The following is a 20,387-nucleotide window of genomic DNA, read 5'->3' as shown; positions in this document are numbered from 1 at the left end:
TTAAATTATTTAATTTATACGAAAAACTAACGAAATATAGAATTTGGTATAAAAAACGGCTTTATAAAAATAGGTGGCAACGCCAACAAATGTAATCTTATATTATATTAATGCTTGATTTGATTTAATTTCTATAAAAAAACATGTTTAAATTCAAAAGTTTTCTTTTTTTGAATACATATGTATGTACATATGTATATGGCAACACTCACCGACATAAATATCAGTAATTATTTTTTTGATTGTTTAAAAACTTGCAAATTAAATAATAACACAAAACAAAAACAATTAAAAAATTTGTTAACTAATATTATGATTTGTGAGAAAATATAAGGCAACCCAACATTTAAAAAAATTGATAACTCTTGTAAAAAAAAAATTTATGGCAACCCTGTTGAGAAAAAAAATATATTCGTCATTTTAACCATCAAATCTATACTAAAACTAAGCTTGCATTACTAAAAATACTTACTTCTAACGAAAAATTGTTATGTCTTATCATTATGTGGCAACCATGAGCAGTATTCCATCAGTCATTATTTTTTAATGTACCAAAAAAGTTATAGATCTTAAAATAATATTTAATTTACTTATAAATTTATTTAACAAATTTAACGACACATATTATTACTTGTGATAAAATCATATGGCAACCTTCTTAAAAAAATTTTAATTTTTCATTTAGAAAACATATCTGTACTAAAAAAAAAAATTGCATCATTAAAAATATTTATGTCTAACAAAGAATTGTCATGTTTTATCATTACATGGCAACCTTGAGCGGTATTTAGCATCAGTTATTACTTTTCAATTTACCTAAAAAGTTATAGATCTTTAAATAATATTTAATTCACTTCAAAATTTATTATACAAAATTAGCAGCAAATATTATAAAATATAATTTATTTATGATAAAAATGTATGGCAACCCTTTTTTACAAAATATATATTTTTATCATTCCATCTAATTCCTACCTGCTCTAAAATAAACTTGCAACACTAAAAATATTTTTTTCTTATAAAAAAATGTCATTTATATTAATATGGCAACACTCACCGGCATTAAGCATGAGTTATGAGATTTTTATTTTATTAAACTTATATTTTTATTTAAAATTATATATTAAATAATAATATTTACCAAATTTAACAAAGTATATTATTGATATTGAAGAAAAAGGGTTGCCACTATTTTTAAAAATATTTTTCTTAATTTTTTCAGGCAGATTTTGTAATGTTTTTATTATTCGGAATAAAAAAATTATAATATAAAGCACCGCAGTCTGACGTAAGAGTTTTATAGTTATATGGCAACACTGTTTAAAATAGAATTTCAGCTGATCGTTTACGCACACTACGCAAATTATATATATACACATGTATATATGTACATATATGTATATTGAAAATTACCATTTTATAAGCTCTATCAAAAAAAAAATTAAATGGCAACTTTGCAGAAAAAATTAATTGTTCTAAAATTTATTAAGAATAGCTGTAATACACATAATAGCACTTTCAGAAGCGTATTTTAAAATTTTTTAAAAAAAATTTTCTTATTTGAAGAAAATGGCAACACTTTTTAAGATTTTTAAAAATAAAAGGTTACCCTAAAAAGTAAACGAATATTTTAAAAAAATTTTGCATTAAAAGTATTACTTTTACTATTTACAAATTACTTTGTTTTCACTTTGAAGCTACATATGTATGTACATATGTGGCAACCCTTTTACACAATAATGCAAAAATATTTTTAGTCACAACATTACTATTTTTTTTATTATGTAAAAATGATAAATGATTTTTAATGTATAATCTCTAATAATACTTTGAATCGTTCTTTTCGAAATATATGGCAACGCCACTAAACTTTTTGTCTTCCCAAATTAAAAAAAATATATTTTTTTATTTTCGAAAACTTTTATACTCATTATATTAAAGTATTATTTGACTCGCTTCAAACATATGGCAACCCTTCACAAAATTTTTAGTTACAATACCTCAAAAATGTTTTTTAAAAACTCCAAAAATAATATTTTTTAAATTATTAACATACATATTACTAAATTTGTCTGCACTTTGGAGTTAAGTGGCAACCTATGTACAGTAGATTCCGGTTATAACGACTTTCAAGGGACCGACGATCTTACGTCGTTATACCCGGAGGACGCAATAACCAGAAGGAGCAAAAAAAAATTTTTTTTTTGTTTATTTTATGGTTGCCATATTCGTAGTAGGCTTTTAAAATAAAACAAATTAATTTTTAAATCAAAAAAAAAAATTTAATTCAATAACCTTGGTTTTTCAAAATAGGTCGTATACATATAATGGATATTCATAAACTTAATATAACTAGATTAATTTCTTTTCTTTTACTTTTTATTCTTAATTTAAGTAATCAGTAATTTTTGATTGTTTTGCAGTCGTTTTTGACATTTAAAAACAGTCGCGCACCGCATTATTTAAACGAGAGATGCTGTGCGTTAAACTCTCGTCATTAAAATTCGAATGGACAAATCTATTTAGTAGTTCTGCAGCCTTCAGTGCCTCTAAAACGCTAGGTGCTGACTCATCTTCATTTCGATCTTCCACGTTTATCCTGTCCATCATCTAATATATTTTCAACAATTCTGTTTTCGGAAGGTTCCTCACAAGTCACCTTGTCAATAAGAACATATTCATCCAGTTCTTCCTTTGAAATCGGTATCTGATTTTTTAGAGCTCTTGCCCAAACCGATAGAGGAATGTCATCTTCGATTTCAATATCATTTGAGCATGAGCTGCTGGGACAAGTTGATTAAATCACTCGAATTATGCCTTCATCCATTGGTAAATGTAATAGCAGATGTCGTATTACAGGTGGTTCTACGAATGGTATCAAAATGGATGTGAGCCCGATAGGGCTACTCCTACCTACCTACCTACATACACATACATGTACATATACATATATATGTATATTAAAAATTACCATTTTATAAGCTTTATCAACTAAACCAAAAAATAAATTAAATGGCAACTCTGCAGAAAAAATTAATTGTTCTATAAACTATTAATCTCTGTAAGAGTACTTTCAGCAGCGTATTTTAAAACATTTTCTTATAAAATATTTTCTTATTTAAAATATATGGCAACACTTTTTAAGATTTTCAAAAATGAAAGGCTACCCTAAAAGTAAACGAATATTTTAAAAAAATTTTGCATTAAAAATATTATTTTTACTATTTACATATTACTTTGTTTTCACTTTGAAGCTACATACATATGTATGTATGTGGCAACACTTTTACACAATAATGCAAAAATATTTTTAGTCACAACATTTTTTTTTATTAAGTAAAAATCATAAATGTTTTTTTGTGTATAATCTCTAATAATACTTTGAATCGTTCTTTTCGAAATATATGGCAACGACACTAAAATTTTTGTCTTCCAAATTAACAAAAATATATTTTTTTATTTTCGAACACTTTTATACTCATTATATTAAAGTATTATTTGACTCGCTGTAAATATATGTATGTATGGCAACCCTTTACAAAATTTTTAGTTGCAATTTACCTCAAAAATGTTTTTTAAAAACTCCAAAAACAATATTTTTTTTTAATTATTTACATACATATTACTAAATTTGTCTGCACTTTGAAGTTAAGTGGCAACTTATTTACAAAAAAATTTGGAAAAATCTATTTTTAAATCTCAACGGTGCTTTAATTAGTATCAATGCAATTTCTTAACAATAATTCAATTCAATAATAATAATAAGATTAATTTATTTTTCGATATAGATGGCAACGCCACAAAAATTATTTTTTTAGCAAATTAACAAAAATGTATTCACTTACTTCAAAACACGTTTATATTCATTATGTTAAAGTATGTTTTAACATGTTTCGAATACGTGGCAACTCTTTATGAAAAGTTTAGTTAAAAAAATTAGCCCGAATGATTTTTAAAAACTTGATCAGTAATAATATTTCTTTATTATTCACATATTACTAATTTTATCTTCACATTGAAGTTATGTGGCAACCTTTTTTACAAAAAGTTGCAAAAAATAAATTTTTAAATCACAACATGATTATTTTTGTTAGTGTCAATGAAACTGCTTAAGCATAAGCTCTCATAATACATTGATTTCGCGATAGATGGCAACGCCACTAATTAAAAATTATTTCCCAAGCTTTCTTAATTAAAAGTATTTAATTTTTTTATGCAAGTATTTTTTTTATTAATATATGCTTTTTTATATTTTCAGAAAAAAGTCGAACCATGGAAGCTTTACACCATGGTCTCCGGCCTGTTGTCTGTAGATTTAGTTATACTATTCGCCTGGCAGATTTTTGATCCGTTACAGCGTATACTTGAAACATTCCCACTCGAAGACCCTGTATTAACATCCGATGATATAAAAATTCGTCCAGAACTGGAGCATTGTGAAAGTCATCACAATTCAATGTGGTTAGGTGAGTAAAAGTAGCAGAAAATATATTTCATCAAAACGGACATACTAAAACTCGTACTCATATCCATTTCAGGCCTCGTTTACGGCTTCAAGGGCCTAATACTCGTGTTTGGCCTCTTTCTGGCCTACGAAACGCGTTCGATTAAGGTGAAGCAAATCAATGATTCCCGCTATGTTGGCATGAGCATTTACAATGTTGTTGTGCTGTGCTTAATCACAGCGCCTGTGGGCATGGTCATCGCATCGCAACAGGATGCCTCATTTGCATTTGTTGCATTGGCTGTGATATTTTGTTGTTTCCTAAGTATGTTGCTGATATTTGTGCCAAAGGTGAGTGGCGTGTCGCATAAAACATTTGTGAAGAAAAGTATGTTGCGGTAGATGGCGCTAGTATCGGTATATCGGAAATCGCATTGTGCTCTCAAGTTATTATATTTGTTTATAGGAAACTTTATTTCCAACTTTTAACCGCATTTTTGTTTAAATATCTCCCGAACAGGTCATTGAAGTGATACGCCATCCAAAGGACAAAGCTGAATCAAAGTACAATCCCGACTCTGGTATATCGAAAGAGGATGAGGAGCGTTATCAGAAATTGGTTACTGAAAACGAGGAACTACAACGACTGATATCACAGGCAAGTAAAAGAAAAAAATTTAAAAACAGAGAGAAGAGATAAAGGAAGGATGAGAGGAGCTCTCGTTGTTTTCGGGGAGACACTTTTTGATTGAAATTTTGCATTTCAATCCTTTCTTTAAGGGGTACATATTGCATTCTCGAGCTCTGCGAAATATCTTGGGAATATCCTAGAAGCTGGAGAGCCCACATAGAAAGGAGGGCTTTCAAAGCCCTTCGAATTAGAACTCCTCATAGTTTCTGGATCTGCAAAAATGTCATCCACCATATAACACTTACATTATGGTGCGTGTGGCGGAAAGCACTATCGAAAGGTGTCACATTAAACACCTGGAATCGCACCTGAGAGTGATTGCTGGCGAGTACAGAAGCAATGAAAATTATTTCCACAAGAGGTCTGGAGGATTTCCTCGATATTCAGGCAATATATATATATTCAAATGAAGTATGATAAAATGATTTCGGTCAGCCCACTAATGATTTTAGTCCATTAGACCTAGGCTCAGCACCACTATGGACATGGTACGAATATTATGCTCGATCTTATTACTGAGTTCGGGCTAAATTGGCAATGCGACTGAAAAATGGATATCTCTGGGTAATTGAACTCAGCATTTTCATTCTACAGTAGAGAAAAATGGGTCAATAGTTCAAAGATCGTCAGTTCCAATGACGAAATCTGTGTATTCACCGATGAATCAAAGGCTGAAATAAAAACAGGAACTGGCTACTTCTGTAGGAATCCATACGGAGAAGGCAACTACAAACAAAGTGATTATAGTACAGTCTTTCTGGCTGGAATTGTTGGCATAGTAGATGTGAAGAGCCAATAACTAGACTCTCAGTGGAAATTCGAAAAAATTCTTCAGGTCTTTAAGCGGCCTTGTAACGATGTAGCGGTCACCACAAGCCATCTGCCCCACGGATTCCACTTTCAAATAATTAGTAAAGTGGATTTCAATGGGGCGTTTTTATGTGATGGCTCCCAAAACAAGCACCCAGCGGGAGGAATGGTTCGCCTTTTCATTTTAGCTCGCCTTCAAACGAATGTTCTTCGGCTACCCAAAGGGTACTTAGTCTAAAACCGGAAGCCATGAGCTGCTTTAGCCATATGTAAAAAAATCGTTTCTGGCTCTTCTCAAGTGAATAGCACTCAGAGAACTATCCTCACTTACGATCTTCTTAATATCGAATGGATCGATGAGCTGTATGATTATATGTATATATTATACATATGACGTGATTGACATAGTTCATCGTACAGCGGCCACGATGGCTAGGACATATCCTCCGAATTGACGAAAACACTCCAGCTCTGAAAGTTTTCGATGCAGTACCCACCAGGAAAAGTAGAGGAAGACCTCCACTACGTTGGAAAGACCAAGTAGAGAAAGACTTACACGTAGAAGCTCCAATAGGCCAAGCAGCGAAAAGAAAGAACGACTGGCGCGCTGTTGCAAACTCGACAATAGCCGTGTAAGCGTGTTCAAACCAATTAAGAAGAAGAAGGACTGGGCAGCATCCAGAGCATGCTCGAAGGATGATGAGACACTAAATTATTGCCTTTGCGACTGCCCAGTCTTCGGCTAGTTGAGACAGGATATCTTCCACGGCTTTCATTATTCCAAACTTCCGTCAGCATATAAGCAGTGGATAGGATAGAGTTCCGTGGCTATATACTTTTTGTTTTCCTCTCCAATTTTCTCTCTCTCTCTCTGTTTTACCAACTCTTTCGCGCCTTGTGAACTACGATACGCAACTAAAGAACTCTAAATCTAACTACTTGAGGAGCTACTCTGAGCTCTCATTAAATTTATGCTTTTTCACTAATCGAAATGATTCAATATTAAATTTTAACCCTCGAAACAAGCTCAATCACGATTGAGTGTTCGACAATTAAATCTCTTTCGCACATTAAATGAGTTGAATGCTTCTTCAAAAGTTATTAAATTAAATCAATGCGCCTCAGTGCCGCGCATTTAATTCAATTGTGCGAAGATGGAAGAGAATTACGGAAAATATTTGACTTCATACGTGAAACTACAAACGAGCAACATTAAGAGATCAATTTTTGGCCGCGCGCACTGAGCGCCAGATGAATGCACGAGTCAATCAATAAATTCTTATCACAGCAACGATGATGTACCAATATGTACCGTTACGGTTGCGTACGTATATTTTTGTTGGCTGAAGAATTTTCGCTGATTACATTTGGACAACAACAGCGCAGCGCAAAAGAAAGCAAAGTTGCAAAAGAGAAATATGGCAAGGGACGAGTAAAGTGTGGCAGCATTGCTTGCAACGGCAATACGCAGACAAGTCTGTTTATATGTGCGGGTGTGTGGGGAGTGTGTGCAACGCATACAATCAATATTTTTAGTGCTCATCAGGGTGCGAATTGACAAATATGGATTACATCATGTCATCATGTCAGACGCACAACTGCATCAGCACACACACACACACATTCGCCATTGCAAATACATACATACTGGCATTTACACTTACTGCCCACAATGGCGATTGTTGTGCTGTGAAGAAGAGGAAGATGAATTGCAGTGCGAATTCGCGGCAACGCACCATTGATGCTAGCGTGGTTGGCAACGCGACCAGCAACGTTAGCAATAGCAATTACATGCCACAATGGATAGTTGAGGGATTGGTTTGCAGTCGGAAGTGGGGTGAAGCGCATAAGAATGCAGCCTATGAGGAGGAGATATCACTACCAGTCGGCTACGGCGCTCCGTGCAGCTCGTATGTTCGGTGCAGCAGCTGGCAGTGAACTGTAGCGTTCCGGAACTCTGGTAGCGTGGGCAAATGCCGGCTGCAATAAAGCGCCAACAAAAAGAAAATGTGTGTACGTGTGAGTTTGCGCGTGCACCGGGGAGAGTTTGTTAACAATAAAACGGGAAAAATCTTTTGTAAACTTGTAAACTTACGATTTTATATCCATATATTTGCTTGTATTTATATAAGCTCATATGCGCTTATGACCAACAAGACAAGATTGACTACAGCAGCTCTCAGATTTTCTACGTTCACACACATACGTACATACATATATACGTATGAAAGTCGATTGGATTGCTGAAAGGGATACTTAAGTTCCATATTATATTGTGGAACTAAATATGTCGTCAAACACGCTCACTTACACATGTAAAAAAGTATCGGCTCCTATATTACACATCACTTCTTGCCTTTGGAATCCTCTCCAGTTCAACTTATTTGCGCTTCTTGACGGTTGGCTATTTCTCCTTCCTTTCTTGATCTTGAACAAACAGCTGGCAATTGAGCCATTGACGTTGTTCCTTATGCTGGTGCTCGTTCTGGTGCTTCGCTAGAAAACACGTAACGTCGGCTCATCAGATGATATCACTGTCTATTGCTCTTCTTCCTTTATTCTTCCTTCCTCAGGTATTTTCCAAGATTTGGCGGATGTTAAAAATGTTTTCGATAGTAGATTTTCCAGGTTTAAAGCCACGCTGATAACTCCTCATCAGTTTGCTGACGGTGGGTTCTAAACTTTCACACAGTAAGCTCGATAGGATCGCCTCTTTTTGTGGATTAGGAAAAGCACACTTAGGTTCCAACGGGTATACTTTCCTCTGACCATATCTTGCATCCTCCTTGTCGCCCTATTTGAATAACTCGACCGGTAACCCATCGGCCCCTACCGGTTTGTTGTTTGTCTTGTTTGAAACTCATCATAGTCGGACAATGGAGCATCTATTTTATCGCTATCGATTAGGGAATCGGGTTTGTAGATAATATGCTTTCATTACCGTTCAGCAGGCTGGAGAAATGTTTTCTATATTAATGTATGCTGTGGGCATCGTATACTAGACCACCTCTGGGGGTTCTACAAGAGTATGCTCCGATCTTGAAACCTTCTGCTAATCACTGCATCTTTTCGTAGAATTTTCGAGTCAAACTATGCATATTCACGCATTTCGGCCTCATCCTTTTTGTCTGCAACTGCGTCTCGCTTTCCTCTTCAGCTCTCGGTATCTATCCCATCCCGCACTTGTTGTGGTCGATTGTAACGTTACGAGGTAGGCAGTCTGTTTTCTATCCGCTGCGACACAGCACTCAACGTCGTACCAGCTGTTCTTTCACGTTTTCGAAAACCAATGGTTTCGGTTGCAGCTGTACGTAAAAAGCTTGAAATGCCGTCCCACAGTTCCCTTATACCGAGTTGTTGACGAGTGCTCTCAGATAGCAGGAGTGCAAGTCGAGTAGAAAATCGTTCGGCTGTCTGTTGTAATTGCAGCTTCTCGACTTCGAACTTTCATTGTGTTTGTTGACGTGCGTTTTTTGCTGCACAAAGGCGGGTGCGAATCTTTACTGCAACAAGATAGTGGTCCGAGTCGATGTTAGGACCTCGGAGCGTACGCACGTTTAAAACACTGAAGACGTGTCTTCTGTCTATCACAATATGACCGATCTGGTTGGTGGCTTTTCGATCCGGAGACAGCCAGTTAGCTTGATGAATTTTCATGCTGGAATTTAGTACTACAGATAACCATATTTCGTGCCCCGGCGAAGTCGATTAGCCTAAACCGATTTGGGGATGTTTCACCATGGAGGCTGAATTTCCCGACCGTTGTGCCAAAGATACCTTCTTCGCTCACCATGTCGTTAAAGTCGCCAAGCACGATTTTGACATCGTGGCGGGGGCAACTCTCATAGGTGCGCTCCAAGCGCAGAAGGCATCTTTGATTATATCGTCCTTCTCTTCCGTCGGGGCGTTAGCGCAAATCAGTAATATTATGAAGAACTTTGCTTTGATGCGGATCGTGGCTAGACGTTTATACACCGGGCTGAATGCCAGGACTCGGCGACGGAGTCTCTCTCCCTCCACGATTGCCACACCGCGTTTACGCTCCTTTATACGGCCACATTTCTTGGACTGCAGTGATGTCAGCCTTTATTTTCACGAAGACATCTAGATCATTCCAGATGCATTCCTTCAAAACGTAATCCTTAATGCGTTTATGGTAGTCATCAAAAGAGGGGTCTCTCATTCGAGGCTGTTGATTAGTTTTCATTAGGGGCGGTTTTTCCGTGGCGGGTCCCTAACCCAGCGCATAATCCTGAGTAGGGATGGTACGCCTTCTCATTTTGGCTCGCATTCAAACGGATGTTCTTTGGCTAGCCAGAGGATACTTGGTCTAATACCGGAAGTCGTGAGCTGCTTGAGCCATATATAATAGAATCGTTTCTGGCCACTGTGAATGGCGAGCAGAAAACTTTCCTCACTCAACTTCTACACATGACTCTATCCTCCGTAAAATGAACAAAATCACAAAAAATACAAAGTTAAACGTTAACTTCGGCTGCGGTGCAGTTCACTCTTGTCACTACCTTACGCCGGCTTTCCTTTTTAAGCACATCTGTTCAAATTTCTGCTTCTTATAATAGGATTCTGATAGTCGTCGACTTTAGAAGCTTTCCATTTTCTCGGATGCGCTCCCACGTATTGGCCATTAGTTTCCTAAATTGTCAGGCACCATTCGTTGCCTTTCGTGGGGCGTGCTGAATTTATACCAGAAAGTTATTCTGAGGTCTAGCCTTACGGCTATGTAGTTTACAGCCTTTAGTGTGCCTGGAGTATTCATAGTCGTTTGTGTTTGAAGATGTATGTGATATTTGTTAGCAGTAGTAGCTCTTTTTTTTCATAGCGAGCTGGAGGTTGTGTGAGCCAAGCCATGTTTGTGCTCGTATCATGATCTTATTTCTGCTGTAATGTCGTTCACGTAGCCAATTAAGTACCATTCGTCTGGCATTTCGTTCGTTTTAGTAAAGCATCGTTGCTGATGTTTCACAGGTGTGGGTCTAAAATGGATGCTTGCGCTGCACGTAACGCAATCGCCATCAGTCGTGATCCCTCTCTAGTTTGGTTTATTAGTTTTCTATTACTAAGGTAGCTCCACACCACTCTGAGGTAGTCGAATTCCCGACTATTAAAACTTTTTTCTGTAGTGACGATCCTGTCCTCCCATCTAGTGGTATTGAAGGCGTTTCGGACACCTAAAAAGTTTTTCAAAAAGTACTTCGTTTTGATCTGTCAGTCCGTATGGCAGCTATGTGCTATACTGGTCTGATATCGACGATTCCGTCAGATGAGAAGGAAAGGACGTGCGAAAGCTTTCAAGTTGTTATGACGAAAAACTGAGAGACTTGTTCACGATATACGAACAGACGGAGAAACAAACAGACATGGCTAAATCAACTAGGCTCTTCACACTGATAATTTGTATATATAGTATACATTAAAGGGTCTCTAAAGTTTGTTTCTTTGAAAACTTTTTAATTTAGTGGTACTAGCCAAAGGCTTGAAACATTACATCAAAAAATTACATGTCCTCTCTAAATCAACTACTTTTTGTAGATCCATAGTTTTACCAATCTTTCATTGTTTAATGCTCGTTCACGTATTTAATGTCTTGAATTTAGTTCGATAGACCAGATTTACCGCTTTTACTTTGGCGCAAGGTAACCGTAACTACTGAACTCCATCTGGTATCGGAAAGGATCAAACTGGTCTATACGTGGCTTATTGGTTTACCAGACTAACCTAAGTCTACGTACTTCCGACCATGGGTTTTTGTTTTCGCAGCATTCACAAAAACTTGTATGAAACATGTTATGCCCTCTACAACCAAATGTTGAATAAATCTTTAAACTAATTAAATTTTTTTCATTCTCTCTTTTCCTCATCCAACCATCCACAGAAAGAGGAGAAGATCCGCATACTCAAGCAGCGCCTAGTCGATTGGGAGGCCACACACAAGGGCGGCGAGCTGAACGGCAGCAACGGCACAAACGGCATTTCCATGAGCGGCATTGGCACACATCATCAGCCCGTGGCGAGCGTCAATTCGTTAAGCGGTGGCATGAGTGCAACGCTAATGGGTGGTGGCGGCGGCAGTGGCAATGCCGGCTCCGGCTCGGGTTCCACAAACAATTCACTCAATCTACAAGCAACGACGTCCTCCTCACAGCACAACACACCTGCCGCCACATTAGCGATAACACAAGGTAATTGCCAACACAAGTCAATCGCACATAGTGCGAGCAGTAGCTGTCAATTTGGTAAATATGACAACAACAAAAACAACAACAACAATAATAGCATGAGTAATAAAAATCGCATGTTGCTAAACCCATCAATGTCGGAAATGAATTTCATAGCTTTCAATTGCAAAGCTATCAAGCGCAACTCACTGGTATTGCTGGCCCACGATGCCGATACGACGAACTCGACGCCGTTAAGCAAGCACGATGATGCCATAGGCTTGTGCGCCAGCGGTAATTACACACAGATGCGACGCGCAACGCGCAAGAGTCCAACAACGGCTTTGCAGTCCTGCGATAATTATCTTTGAGTGTGGGTCGTGCAGGCAGGTCTATTGATATAGCCGTGGGCGGCACAAGTGGTTGTTTGAGAATTTCGGTACGCATACTTTTGGTAGCGTAACGCACTAAAACGCGTATATATGACTAGGTGTGCGCTTTCGTTTTTGTAGACTATTGTTGTTGCTGCTTTTAGCTGTGGGCGTGTACATAGGCTTCGCTTTAGCATCACCTCGCGTGCTGGTGCAGAAAGTTTTGAGCTAAATATATGAAAATATTTTAGAATTTCTATGGTGTGCTTCTTTTTTAATAAGAAATGTAATTTCTTTTATTTTTTTCTAGAAATACTTGCAATTTTCTGCGGAATTGGTAAATTTAAAAATTTCAAAAAATATTCTAACACTGAAAAAGCACAATGTCCTTGTCAGTTGAATTGCAAGTGCGCGCGCTTAATCCATATTTTAATGTGTGACGTTGATTTTGTTGTTGAGGCACACACAACTGTATTGAAATATATACAAAAAATTAATCAAAGTAATAGTACTTTCGCACTTTTTTTTTAATATTTTGCATTTTGAATAAATATTTCACAAATTTTAAGCATATTTCACCTCAAATAAATTTTTATTTGAATTCACCGTTTTTTTAATATTTTCTTTAGTTACACTAAATTAAAATCATAGCTATTTTTGAATTCATTTTATTATTTTTCACAACAAATAATCACTTAAAATAATTAGTATCCTTAAAAAAATTTGTGATTTTATGATATTCTGATTTAAAGGGCAATATCACATCGCTGGCTACTAAATTCATAATATTCATCAGATCAACATAACACATTCATATTCCTGAACTATTTGAATCTTTATATCAGAAGATCATGCATTTTTACGATCTTCCAAGGGATCATAATGTTTTATAAAGTTATATGTACAAATGAGATGATTAAATTTTCCCCAGCTGATAATCATGCCTTTAGACATTGAATAATGGATTTAGAAAAATTGTTATTATCTGCTAATTTAATTTATGTAAATAATGGAATTCCATCCGATTATCGATATTTGTGTTGATTTGATTTGACCTCACGTCACATATTTAGCAAAATTGTTACCATCTGCTATTTTAATTTATGTAAATAATGGAATTCCATCCGATTATCGATATTTGTAATGATTTGATTTAAATTTGATCATATGACCCAATCATATGATGTGACATCACATGACATATTCGGATAAAAAAATAAAAAGCAATCACATCGCACTATGTATATTCCCGATATTTGCGAGAATTTTATTTAATTTGATCACATGAACCCATCACAGGATATTAAATCGCATATTCGATTATTACGTCGACTTGACATTAATATTTTTCATTGATTTACTTTTATCATCTGCTAATTTAATTACTATAAATAGTGAAATTCCATCATATGGTCCCATCACGTGACTTGATTTTTTATATGATTACATGTAACTTGACATCACATCATATGCTGATATGAAAATAAGAAGCAATCACCATATGCACAATATTTGCGAGCACTTGATTTAATTTGGTCATATGATCGTCGATTTGATTTTTCATTTAATTTTGATCATATGATTACTTCACTTCCCATCACATCACATAGGCGATTATCAAACAGGAAAATTAGAAAATTTTTAGCAAAGTCTTTATTTAATTCTGATGATCACTACGTGACATCACATAAAATATCACATTAATAACTAATTTTCTCAATATTTGCAAGGACTTGATTTAATTCTGATCATATGGTCGCATTACGTGATATCGCATCCATTATTATTTTATTCGTATGATTTTTCATATTCACTTCGCCGATTATGGAACAAAAAATATTCACACCATGTCTCAATGTTTGCAAGGACTAAAATTTAATTATGATCACAATCACGTGACATCACATCAATGATCACATTAATAAGCAAAGAATATTCACTCCAAACCATTTTTGCAATAATTTCCAATGAGTTGCTTTAAATTTGCTCATATGTTCACATCACGTGACGTCGCATTACATTTTTGATTAGCACGTGGATTTTATTTTTCGTTAAAAAATAACAAACAAAAACCAATCATGTCACAACGTACTAACGATTTGACTAATTTTCATCATTCATTCATTCATTATCAAGACATCACATTACTTTATAATATTTATCATATAGCATTTTCAATATTTGCGCTGATTTGAGTTGATTCATAACATTATAATGATCACATAACATAATACATATTTGTTGTGGCTTACATTCAAACTTCACTAAATAATAGAATCACACCATATGATCAGTATTTGCGATAATTTAACTTAATTTGCATATGTCCATATAATCATAACACATGAGATCACATCGCTTATCCGAATATTTTTTCTTAAGAATCAAATCACATCCCACCCTATTTTCGTTATTTGACATAATTCGATTTATTTTGTTCCAAGATCAGATCACATGGAATCGCTGAGCAAATCGCAGCACATCGTACTATAGCGAATTGATTTGTTTTAATCATATGACTTCAATAAATCATAAAACACATTATTAATTTTTTTTCAGGTGATCACACTCTTTAGAACATCACAATTCAGTTTTGACATTTTATGAAAAACAAATTCATATCACCTAAAAGCTTATTTTACTGTGTTAATCTTATATTAAGATATTAATGTTAACATGTTATACTATGAGTAGGCAGTTAATGTATGAACATATTAATGATTTTAAGGTCTTCCGCTCAAATCTAAAAATTCATGAATAATACTCATACTAAATCATCAGCAAATATCAGCAATTTGTTTAATAGATAAAATATGAAATACTTCGAATCTCCCCTGACAAGGAAGAATGCGTTACATCCATCCAGTAAATATCAAGTAAACATATTTCCTTTCAGAACTAATTTGACAGTTATCCTTCAGGAAATTTTGTACAATTTCAACGTCCTTGTGACATTTCTGTCTAAAAAATTGAAGTACTAAATCAGGGAAGGTATATGTACATATGTATATGACTGGTTTTTTGAGGACTTGATAAAAATAAAATGCTCCTAGATTCCTTATTACTTATTTGAAGGTCTTCCGGTCCAATTTTATGAGACCAGATTATACTTCTCAAGAAACTAAAAGCGCAGCAATCGCTTTAGTACCCTAATTAAAATATCCGCTACTTCAAAACTACACAGACAAAGAACAACCCATTCAATGAATATTAAGTACATTACTACTTAATTACCAATTTGATAGGTATCAATGCAAGAAATTTGGACTTCCAACCGACTTGTGACATTTCTGTCAATAAATAAGGGATATTCCATATATTATGGAGGATTGAACCGCGAGTTGAGGTATGTTAGGTGACTTGTTTTTGCGGTCTTGGGCCAAATAAAATGTTCCGAGATGTAACCATGAAACATCGACAAAGGCGTATTTACTTTGACAACTAATATGACAGCTATCCCTCTGGCCAATTTTGTACGCTCAACGTACTCTTAACATTACTGCCGCTCAATTAAAGGTATTATATTACGGAGCATTGAATGAAGAGTTGAGATATGAGTTGGGAACTGTTTTTTTAGTTTTTGAAGAAAATAAAATGTTACTATATAAAATTATGACAGTTTAATAAGGACAACTTATTTGACAAGTAAACCACTAAAAATGTTTGTACTTTCAACCGACTGCTAGCTTTTCTGTCGCAATTAGCAGTGAAATATGGATATGTGACTGTTTTATGGAGAACTTGGGATGAACAAAATGTTTTTAAACGAAACTATGAAACAACCATTGAAATGTACTTACTTTGACAACTAATTTGAAACTAAACTATTCCAATCTACTCATGGCAATTCTGTCGAGGACTAACACATTTTGCTGGTTTATGAGAACTAAGAGAGAAGAATTTTTTCTTGGATAAAACTATGAAACAGCGATAAGGGGTGTATACTTTTACAACTAATTTTACAACTATCCCTCTAGGAAAATTTATACTTTCATCCTAAAACTTGCATTTCTGTTCAATGAAAGATTAAAATATACATATGTATGCGATTACTTTATTGAGGACTTGGAGGGAATAACATTTTCTTATTAGAAACAAAACAAACAAAATTTTCTCAGATGAAACTAAATAGCAAAAAAGGTAAACCCAACTTAGGAAGATAAAAACGGAAAATAAGAAATGGAATGCGTTATGCAAAATACGAGTTTTATAGACTCGAATTGTGTTGCAGGATTGTATTTTACGGTTTTTTAGACAAGGAATGTTTTAGGAATATGTTTCTGAATCCGGTTCAGTTAAAATAAGCATTTGGTATTATTTTTGATAATTTTAGGGTACATTAAACCTAAGGTCGAGGTACATCCCTCGTTATCAATAATTTTTGATACCATCATTTTGATGATGAGCATCAAGCTTATAAATGTTTATTAAAGCGCTACTAGCGTTTAAAATCTGTCTTTATCAATGTGTTTTTGACTAGTTTACACTATTTTTGGTCCATGTCTAAAGCAAACTGTTTACAACGTCGCTTAAAGCACATTTTTTTATTGTGCCGTGAAAAAGTCTATATATATTTAACTGTGTACTGTCTATAAAATTTTACCTGCAAACATATTAATGATTTAATTTTGTTCTCTCCCATCCGTCTGCTGTCTCTTTCAGATACCCATGATCATCATACATGAAAAAACGTGTCAATTTCCTTCTCGTGATAGGTAAAATATATGTAAATTAAAGAAATATGCAAGAGAAACGAAAGAAACAATTTATTGAAACTAGTTATTAATACGTTATTGTACAAATTCTAATTGCAATTAGTAAAGTGTAAAGTTAAACGTAAGCCTAGTAGTAAGTAGCAATTATATGTGTGTGTGTAATTGATATTGATGTAGCGGTAAATTTAAGTACTTAAACTATATAAATATGCGAGTTAAAACTAAACTAAATGATGCGAATGTAAGTTACTGAAGTGAAAGCAAAGCAGAAAAAAGGAGAACAAAAAAAGAAAAAAAAAAAGAAATAGAAACAGAAACAGAAACAGAAAAACACAAAGTGTTAAGCTAAAAAAATATAGTTAAATTAATTTTAAAACATATTTGAAATAAGAAATTATTAAAACCAAAAACAAAAAACAACAAAATTACTCACAACTAAAAAAACTAAAAAAAACTAAGCATGAAAGTTTGTAAAAAAATGCGTGAAGAGCTCAGAATTTTAATTTGAAGCTGAAAAGCAGAAAAAGATTTGTGTGTTTTCGTAAAGAATTGTGTCTGTATTTATGTATGTACATATATATATATTATTTATATTAGTTGGTAAATAGCTAAATAAGAAAATAAATTAACGAAATTGTTGTAAGCAATTCTACAATTGTTAGCGTTAGTCTGTATTAGTGTTAGTATTGCTAGGCAATAGTTTTAGGTAAATTTTAGGCAAATGTAGACGCATATTATAGAGTACTAGAAGAGTTGTATGTAATAGTAGTGTTATAAACGGAAATTGCGTCGCTAGTTGTTAAGCAAATGAAATCGTGCGTTTTCTCTTTTCTAAACAAAACTTTCTACCACCAAATACTAAAGAAACTATACAAAAAAAATTGAACACAAAAATGCCATAACTTAATGTTCTAAACATTTGTAAGACAATGAAAACTAAGTAGACTAACTAAAAATAATAAATAAATAAATACAAGTAATAAGTTTCTAAACTAAAAGTATGAGTTCGTGCTATTAGATATTACTATTATAATATTCATATTATTTTTTTATGAAATGAGAAAAAAATAATTATTTTACATTTTTTAATTAATTTACTTTTTGGATTTCTTTGGCTTGCCGAGCGAGCGCGTTGGCAAGATGCACAATTATCCTAAAAAAATAGGGCGTGGATCATTTTCGTCTAGGGGCATTAGATTTATACACTTATGCAAGCATTTAAACCATTCTCAAAGCACTTTTGCCATTCTGATTGCAGTATCTCCCAAGACATTCCTTTTGAACCCATCAACGGCCACTTCAGATGTCTACAATCGTTTTCCTATTAGTTTATTTTTTACGGAGGAGAATAAAAAGAAGTCCTTCGGTCCCAACTTCAAAGTAATTTCATGAAAGACAACTGGCAAACAGATAGTTGTATGCCACTTAGAATTAACTGTACTGCGTTTTTTTAGTAGTATTCCAAGAAATAGGCAACCATTTACATGGAAGTGCTTTGTGCGCGAACAACTTTTGTTGAATTCGGCTCATCTTGAAACACCCATACATTCGACCGCTAGTTACTTTTGAGCTCGTACTCATTAATTCACGATTCATCGCCTGTCACGAAGTCATAGACATATTTGAAAGCACCGCTATCGTATTTTGTTAACATTTCTCTCGACCAATTGAGAAGCCCCATTTCTTGAGCGATTGACAAATTGTGAGATCAATATTAACAAATTTTTTAAAGATAAATGTCCCTATAATATTTATTAATAAAAATATAGTTACATTAACATCGTGATAAGTCACATGACGATCTTGCAATCTCAGTTTGCGCACAGCACCAATAGTTTTTTGCTGTGGTTTTCCTTCACTGCTATGTTTTTGTTGTTTGATGTATGCAAACTTTTCTATTAGATCTCTGCTTAGATCTTCTGCTCTGAGATTGTGTTCATAGCCAGCCAAGCGCTAATGAGGAGTTCTCTTAACTGAAACTGTACAACCAATTTAATGCTAACGTGATTGGAACGTACTTGAAGACCTGCCAGGGTTTTAACAAGACGAAAGTGACAGAATACCATACTCTCTAGCCGAAAAGCAAAATTGTCCACATAATTTTTTTCCAGTATACCTTAATAAGGATCTTACTGGTCTCAATCCTGATATGGCCGGTGTAAGTTATTTATATATTAGTTTACCTTGTAGCTTTCCGCGTAGCTCTGTTGCTTCGCTCTCATAGTTGAATGACCTCTAGGCTGCCTTTTAAAAGGTTGTAAATGCTTATTTCGAGGCGGAATATATTCACCTCGTCACCCGATATTCATTTCATTTAAGCCAAACCTAATCCTCCTGTCGTTCTTGGTCAGCTAACTCCTACTAACCTAAGACTTAGACTGGCGGCCCCTTTCCACTGACAATGTTCGAAAATTAAATAAAATTTTAGAACTTTTGGGCACAACCTAATATATGCTCATATTTTACATTTGCGCTCATATTCGACTAGATGCTGAAATACTCATAAAAGGCAGCTACTACATTACATAGTGAGCAAAGAGCAGCACAAAAAGGTTAGTTGCCATTAAGTCGCTAAAAAGACTAAATTTCTTGTTTCCTGCTCTTCATACCTTCACTATGTTCATAGCCAAACTAGGTTCGAATATTAGCTTAGTGCAAATATGCTTCTAAGAAGAAGAAGAAACCCTATTCTGTTTAGAAAGTGGTGCAGAAAGCTGCTCACTGGAACAAAATGTGATGTTTTTGTTTTCCGCTCTTCTTATTTTCTTCTACTTTCTTTGGCTACCACAGCTTTTTTCTTTCGTGCGCTAAAAGCATAGCCTAACCTAGGTTACAATGACGATATTTATGAAATATTTTTTAAAATATTTACAATTAGTTATAATATTTTTTAAGTTTTTTAGTAATGAAAGAAACATTTTATGACTTTTCTTTTTTTATTTTTTTTAATTTGTTTAATTTAGTTCTAATTTTTTTAATTGCTTTTTTTTATTTGCTTTTCTTTTTAATTTTTTTATTTCTTATTTATTTTATTTTTTTTATAATTTTTGCTTTTTATTTGTGTTTAATTTATTTAAATTAATCTTGTTTTTTTTTAATTGTTTTTTATTTATTATTATTTTTTTACATTATTATTTTTAATTATTTCTTGTTTCCTGCTCTTCAATTATTATTTTTTCA

The 20,387-nt window shown here is 34.1% G+C and overlaps 1 protein-coding gene across 1 annotated transcript in view; it reads left to right on the top strand.

The window, feature by feature from the left end:
- The window catches only part of LOC120768864 (gamma-aminobutyric acid type B receptor subunit 1), a 147,393-nt gene extending 129,926 nt beyond the window's left edge, over positions 1-17,467 (top strand). The window contains exons 11-15 of the mRNA XM_040095619.1: positions 4,259-4,466; positions 4,539-4,795; positions 4,965-5,102; positions 11,839-12,145; positions 17,155-17,467. Coding sequence (XP_039951553.1) covers positions 4,259-4,466; positions 4,539-4,795; positions 4,965-5,102; positions 11,839-12,145; positions 17,155-17,177 — 933 coding nt within the window. The 3' untranslated portion in view covers positions 17,178-17,467. The remainder of the gene's footprint in view (positions 1-4,258; positions 4,467-4,538; positions 4,796-4,964; positions 5,103-11,838; positions 12,146-17,154) is intronic.
- Positions 17,468-20,387: the final 2,920 nt, after the last annotated feature.

The sequence above is a fragment of the Bactrocera tryoni genome, chromosome 2 (genome assembly GCF_016617805.1).
Source record: "Bactrocera tryoni isolate S06 chromosome 2, CSIRO_BtryS06_freeze2, whole genome shotgun sequence".
In the NCBI taxonomy this organism is placed as follows: Eukaryota; Metazoa; Arthropoda; class Insecta; order Diptera; family Tephritidae; genus Bactrocera; species Bactrocera tryoni.
This window is presented reverse-complemented; position numbering and strand designations above follow the sequence as displayed.